Source organism: Lipotes vexillifer, unplaced genomic scaffold (assembly GCF_000442215.2).
Source record: "Lipotes vexillifer unplaced genomic scaffold, Lipotes_vexillifer_v1.1 scaffold104, whole genome shotgun sequence".
NCBI lineage: Eukaryota > Metazoa > Chordata > Mammalia > Artiodactyla > Lipotidae > Lipotes > Lipotes vexillifer.
This window is the reverse complement of record NW_006789458.1, coordinates 3,632,721-3,639,906: the sequence shown is the minus strand read 5'-3', so window position 1 is coordinate 3,639,906 and position 7,186 is coordinate 3,632,721. Positions and strand designations below refer to the sequence as shown.

Here is a 7,186-nt window from a genome sequence, read left to right as displayed (position 1 = left end):
GGGATGGGGGAGGGGCAGGAGGGAAGGAGGAAGGGAGGGAAAGGAAGAAGGGGAGAAAAAGAAAAGGGGAGCAAAAAAAGAGAATGACCTATTGTCAATTTGTGCAGTAGTTACTCTAAAAACGCTCAACTGGGTAAATGTGTACATCTAAACTTTTGAGCTGGCCTGGGTTTTGTGCAATTAGAAGTTTTGTTATAAAATGCACACTGCACATGCAAATCTTTAAGCCTTTTGTAAACATTTATATTTTCCTTGTTATGTAGCGAAGTTATCAATTTGCAGCTTAAGTTTTTATTCAGCTTAACAGTTTCAACTTAAAGACAGTGGGAAAGTCAATTTAAATTATATAAAATAAAAACAGTGCATTAACGTTCTTCATAACACCAGGGTTTTTTTTTTCCAAATGGTGCTATTTTTCTAAGGAAATTAAATAATTTTAAACTCACTCGTTAAAGTTATACAATGCAAACAAAGACAAAAAATATATTGAAACTCATGCATTTCTGTAGCGTTAATATTTACTTTTCAAGACTCAACTAAGAGCATCAACACAACCTGTCAAGTCCTTTGACACCCCCCCAGCCCATGTAATCAATTACAGTATACAATAACAGTAATTCACATTTTTCAACACACAGTTCAACACTGCTGAAGCTGCAATATCCTTTTTCATCCCAAGCAAACCTTCACAAAGACAGCGTCCCAGTGATCCCAGTGTACTTTCAGAATTTCTCTCATTGGGAACCGTCAGAAAACCAGAAGTTGCCACAGAAAGTTTTAAGTCAACTGCTTGTTTAAAAATAGATAATCCAGCATTTCAGAAATTTTCCATTTGGGTCTAAAAGCATTCAGGTTTCCAACAGCCAGAAAAGATTCATGCAATTTGAGACATATAAAGAGGCTAATAAAACTGGAGGGAATTTCTACTTAAAAAAAAAGAAAAGGTGGGAAAAAAAGAGAGAGCTCAAAAGACACCGCAGTGCTGACAAAATAGGCCCTAGGAAAGCATTTTGTGATAGGACGATTTGTTTCAAAGGTTCTTATTGGCTTACTTCCCCTAACCCCCTTGAAAGAAAGAAAAACACCTCTCTATTCTCCGACTTGCTCTAAAGTTTCTTTTACCAGAATGCTAAATTAGTGAGATTCTCATGCTATTCTAAAGTGCAAAAACAAGTTAATACCCCAACCTTTCAGTTCCAGGAAACAAGACTGCTTTTAGACCGTACCACAACTATATAGAGATCTATTTATATATAGGTATATATATATTATTTATATATATATATAAAATTATTTCCAGAGTTCTTGAGAGCTATCTTCTAAGGTCCAGTCTCTGACAGCGGGCAGGCTCAGCGCCTCGCTTTTGACGGACAAGGAGTTCACCAACTCACAGTGGAACTTGCGGATGTGCCGGTACAGGTCCCCGGACTGCGTGAACCTGCGCTCGCACCACTTGCAGGCGTGCGGCTTTTCGCGCGTGTGCACCACGGCGTGGCGGCTCAGGTTGTGCGAGTACTGGAAGCTCTTGCCGCACTGGGTACACGTGTAGGGCTTCTCGCCCGAGTGAGTCCTCTCGTGGCGCTTCAGGGTGTACATGCAGGAGAACGTCTTCCCACACAGAGAGCAGGTGGGCACGTTGACGTCGGCGGCCGGCTTGCTGCGCAGGCCGTCCTGCTCGCGGAAGTGCGTGCTCAGGTGGATCTGCAGGATGTGCGGGCTGGGGAAGACCTTGTTGCACAGGGGGCACATGAAGATCTGGCCCGCCGGGCTCAGGATGTTGGAGACGTAGGGCAGCAGACCACTCTCCATGCCGCCCTCCACCTGGACCCGCTCGCTCTCGGGGGTCATCATCTCGTCGTCGCTGCCTTTGTCCTCCCGCTCCAGCTCCCTCAGGACCGAGTCCTCCCTCAGCGGAGCCAGATGGGCAGGCTCATACTGTACCCTGTTATTAGTGCTCACACTCTCTTTCACAGTGCTATGTTCCATGTCATAGTCATTAGTGCCAACATCACTCTCATCACAGGAAGCCTCTTTCTCCACCTTCACCTGCACCAGGTTGCTTCTCAGCACGTCCTGTGAAGAGAAATAAGAGCTGTTCAGATTTTCAACTCCTGAAAGGCTGGACTTGACAGACAGGTCCAGCACACAGTCAACATCTGCCGAATCCCTCACGGAGGTGACAGACCTCTGGGACAAAGACTCTGTTGAGCTGCAGGGGCTGGCTACTGTTTTTCCAGCTGCTGTGGCGTGTGGCTCTGCCTCTCCGCCAGCCTGGGGGATGCCTGCTGAGTCCGAGGGCAATCGCATCCACATGTTCCCAGGCTCGGCCGCCAAGTCCCTTTTGCTAGGCAAGATGTTCAATTTTTCATCTTCCCCTTCATCTTCATCACTGGGCAAATCGCCTGCCATGTGGCTGCTGCCATCAGAGAGACTCTCGACTTTGTCCGAACAACTTGAAGCATCTTCCTCCTTTTTGGTGCTGTCTGCCTCTGTGGTGGCTTTCTCTTTCAGCTTCTTTTTGCAGACTTTGACAATGTCATACATGTGGAGATAACTGGCAGCTGCTAGCACGTCTTCAATGGGCAAGTCTTTGAACTGGAGTTTCCCTTCATACATGAATTCAAGCAGGAGAGCGAAGGCTGGGGCTGTAACAATGTCGCTGTTCAGATGAACAATGTCTCTTTTGTCCAGCTGGTCCTTGTAAAAGAGGTGGAAATACATGCTGCATGAAGCCAGTACAGCTCGGTGCGCTCGGAACTGGGCATCTCCCACCAGAACAGTGCAGTCACAAAGAAAACCCTGATGTCTCTGCTCGCTCAGACACTGCAGCAAATGTCTACTATGGTCTGGAAACTCCATACTGTCTTCATAACCTGGGAAGAAAGAAATTTCTCATGAGAGCCTGCTTAGGAACAACTTTTCAAGGCTCTAGTCCCCATTAAAAAAAAAAAAAAATCAGCTTGGGCCACGGAGGTACATGTCCCTGAATTTTAATCAGGCTAATAACCCAAGCACTACCAAATCACACACACAGAACCAAATGCAAGAAGAAAAATGTACACTTTTGAAACTTCTTACCCCAGCCAAACAGTCTCTGATGCATCTCCACCTTCCTTGAACTTTTAGTCAAGTTTTAAAAGCGTTAATTTCAGTACAGTCTCTTACTGAGAATAAGAATTTAGGTCTCTTTCAGAAGAAATTTAATTAACCCTAATCATCAAATTATGTCCTACAAAACCTACAAAATAGCTTTAATTTCAAAGGGAACAACTCAAATAATGAACAAAGAAAAGTCCCAAACACATTCTGGAAGATTCAGAAAACTTGTTCAACCATCCTTTTTTATTTTATTACTTTTGATACTTGACTGCACTTAGCAAGCACAATTTAAACACACATTTGGCTGAATCAAGGAAAAAAAAAAATGAAACCGCATAATTAGTCCAGAAATTAGCAAACAACTTACTTTTAAAGTCAGAGTGTTAAAACAACAAAAGCCCTGTGTATAAAAACAGATGTTAATGCCTTAAGATTTGCAGGTATAGCACACATGTATGAGATCAGAAGGAACTACACCAACAGATGGAAAAGATCATCTCTACTATGAACAAACCCAAATTTTTTTTAATGAATTGAGAAAAATAAATGGTTATATTTCTTTGTAAAATCTGTACATCTAGAATATTAAGAACCAGAAGGGCTTTATTTAACTCTGAAAATTCTCATCTAAACTTTGATCTGTTGCAAAGCAAAGTGAGTTCCATATTAAAATTAATGCAAACTTTTAAATAAAGGCATATTAAGTTCAAATGAAACTCAAAAGCTTTACAGGTTCACCATACAAAAAAAGAAAAAAAAAGTCTTGCTAGTAAAAGAGAAACTATTCTTTTGACTCCCCGATACCTCAGTCAACAGAAAATACTTTGTTTCAACATAATTTGATATATTTTGTTTTCCCACTAGCTTTTATTCTTTCAAATATGCACTGTTGCCCTTATTTTCTGGTGAAAGAGGGTAAAATGGAGGCAGGAGAGACGCAGATGTACAAAGGGTCAAAATTCAACCACAAAATTCAACTCCTTAAACCTGACTTCCCCTTTCCTATGACCAGAAGCAAAGTTCCACACCATCCATCTCAAAAAGTGCATCTGGGGGATGGATACATATTAATTTAATATTTAAAAATTACTTCCCTGCTTCTTCTACACTTTGCCCAAAATGGGCTAAAACTTTCATCCTAACCCAATACATTCTGCAAGACGCCACAGCTAGAATAAACCAAGATTTACAATACAATCACTTCAAGTGCCCCACAGCTAACATCAATCCTAATCCTTGAGAGGGCTAAAAATAAAGATTGGAGGGCAGCTCACAAGGTAGCCGTGATCAAATTAGGAGGCTGAGAGGACAGAGAGGGACGAAGAAGGAAGCTTATAAACATCTGATCCAGCTGACTGTGGCCATATGGCAGCTGCTGCCCAGATAAAGAGATTAAGAATAGAGGAGTGCGATTACAGCTGTCTGGCCAATTCAGGCAGCTCAAATCTACAAGTTCTAAATTAGTCGCTAACACAAAAACTCCTGCAAATAATTATCGTTATGCTGAAATAAAAGATCTCTTAAATATATATTTGAAAGAGAAATGAGGAAACCAGTCAAACTATTCTCCTGGGGACAAAAGTTTTTCTTTTTCTTCTTTTAAAAAAAACCCTTCGGTTATAAAAGCACTACAGCTGTATGTTTCAGTAGTGCTGCTGAATGTTTTGAAGAATAAAGTTTCACAGTGGAATTAATTACACAACAATCTAGCTTCTTAACTAGAAAAATCTTCTCATATAAGTTTGAATGCTGGATTCCATACAGCTTACTATTTCTCCCCCCCACCCGCCCCGAGTCCAAAAGCAAAAGAAACCTAAATAGCAGTGAACAACAACAACAAAAAAAGGATTTTAATCCAAATTGATCTCAAAAAGCAGTATTTCAAAGCCTTTCTTAACATTTCAAAACTTGAAATATTTCTGCATATTAAAGTTATTTACCCGATCGAGCAAAAGGGACAGAAATTAAAACTAAACAAGCCTAAGACTCTCAACTCCAATAAGATGTTAATTTAATACTCAAGTTCATATTTTATTCTTAAACTGGATTAGAAAAGTAATGTGATTTTTTAAAATTAAATAAACACCAAAACAGAAATATGCTCCATCTAATCTCTTGCTACTCCTACCTTTAGGACACATAAACCTGATTAAGTCCTTTCCTCTGAGTCTTGCTGGCTCCAGGTCTGTTACATCGGTGGAAAAAAAGCAGACTAAGAGACAGATGCAAAGTGGAGATGATGTTAGAGAGGAATGAGATACCTTCTCCACCACAGATCCGCACACACTAACTCCCTGTCTGTGTGTTAGAATAAAAGGCTGAGGGATGGCAGGCTGTCAGCTGCTCTGACATCATGTTCAGATGGAAATGCTACCTCCAGCTGTGCTCCTTTTAATGCCATATGCTACTCCTCTACACTCCTGCCACCAGCTTTTTCTTAGGAGAACTTTTCTCTTCTGTTAGTATAAACAAAATACTTCAAAGTCTCCCTTTTTTTCCAAACTTTCTAACAGAAGAAATTGAAAAACTCAGCATATGGAGTTCTACTGTATTTATGGAATAGCAACACTTCTGTCTTAAGTTGGTGGACTGGCTTACATACTGACAGCACACTCAAGCCACGGTGCTATTCAGGAAATCCAGATTCACTTTTATTCAACTCCAACGTTTAGTTTCAAAGGCAGCTTAGGGATATTTTTAAACCAACCCATTTGACATCTCCAGTCCCATTTCAACATTATTATGGCACTTCAATTTTTTTTTTCTTTCCTGCTGAGATAATGGTATACATGTCTCAGAATGCTGGAAGACTATTCAACCTGGTTCACCTTATTATTTCACTCTTATATAACTACTTATCAAAAACTACCTTCTCAGTAAAATTTCTCACGCTGCCAGTTAATGCAAATTTCAACTCTCAATATCAACAAGCTGAAATTGCACTTTCTGAAATCCTGGAAAGTACTTCAGTTCAATGAGACAAATTAATAAACAGATACAACCTGCTACAGCCACTTAAAATGAATGCTGCATCTGCGTATCTGATCCGACTTTCTGCTCAGAAAGAGAACTTGGTCTTCCCCTTGATCTCTGTCCCATAACAATCTTTTTTTGGGTCACTCTGTAATGTTCATGATCACAAGAAAACCTTTCAGGGAGAAAGGGGGAAGGGGTGGGGGAAGCCAAGTCTAGCAAGTTGGGGAACTTTTCAGCTAGATTTGCGGGTCTTTTCGAATGGTTGATGAAATTGTAACGTAACCCAGGCTGGCCTGACCAGTGCCCTGCAAGGGGCTGCGACATCTGTGAATGTCGAAGTCTCCACAGACTCTTGTGGGAGAGTGCAGCAGAAAAGGTCCTGGGGCCTGAGGCGCAAGTGTCACAGTCCTGGAGATAACCGCTCCGTTCTCATTAGAAAACCATGACCAAGAGTTAAATAAAGAGTAACAAAGACCAAGGTCTCTATCCTGTGCTTCTTGCTTTCCCAAAGTCGCAAACCCAACTTTCTCTAACTTCGCGATGAATGACATAATTACGAATGCCTATTTCAGGAGGCACTCTTTGGGGATAAATTCCTTCTCAGCCACACCACCTAATCTGCACAAATGCCCTCGCCTCATTCCAATATATCAGACATTAATCACCCCATTTACCCAGTAGGGTGGGGGGCGAGTGACAGTTTAATGAGCCCCGAGCACCGCAATGGGCCAGCGACTCCCACTCCACAAATCAGCCCCTCTGCGCCTCGCAGCCTCAGGTCCGGAGAGGTTTTGCGAGGTTGGGTTTTGTTTTTCAAGGAGGTGGGGGCGGGGGTGCGGAGTAGGGAGGGGGGAAGAAATGCAAATCTTTACGTAGTTGGCTGTGCATAAAACACTAGGGGAAAAAGGAAGGTTAAACCACAGGGAAGGAGGTGGAGGGCGTAGAGCCGGTGCAGCAGGAAAACACCTTAAACAACAGACGAGAAAACAGACCCGGGTCACAGCAACAACAAAAGAAAAGTCGTAAGAAGCCGGGGGAGGGTGGCTGCTACTGCTTCCCTGCCGCCGCGTCGCGAGCCCCCGGCAACTGCCCCGGCCCCGGAGGGGCCTCC

The 7,186-nt window shown here is 42.3% G+C and overlaps 1 protein-coding gene across 2 annotated transcripts in view; it reads right to left on the bottom strand.

Annotated features, from left to right (window-relative positions):
- Nucleotides 1–5,405, bottom strand: part of ZBTB18 (zinc finger and BTB domain containing 18) — a 6,221-nt gene extending 816 nt beyond the window's left edge. The window contains exons 1-2 of one of the 2 annotated variants that reach the window (XM_007462639.1): nt 5,228–5,405; nt 1–2,873 (exon numbers count right to left, since the gene is read on the bottom strand). The exon at nt 1–2,873 is cut by the window's left edge and continues 816 nt beyond it. In XM_007462639.1, the coding sequence (XP_007462701.1) occupies nt 1,291–2,873; nt 5,228–5,240 (1,596 nt within the window). In that variant the 5' untranslated portion in view covers nt 5,241–5,405 and the 3' untranslated portion in view covers nt 1–1,290. Of the gene's footprint in view, nt 2,874–3,078; nt 3,104–5,227 lie in introns of those variants that run through there. The other variant, XM_007462640.1, reaches the window with a different exon arrangement.
- Nucleotides 5,406–7,186: the final 1,781 nt, after the last annotated feature.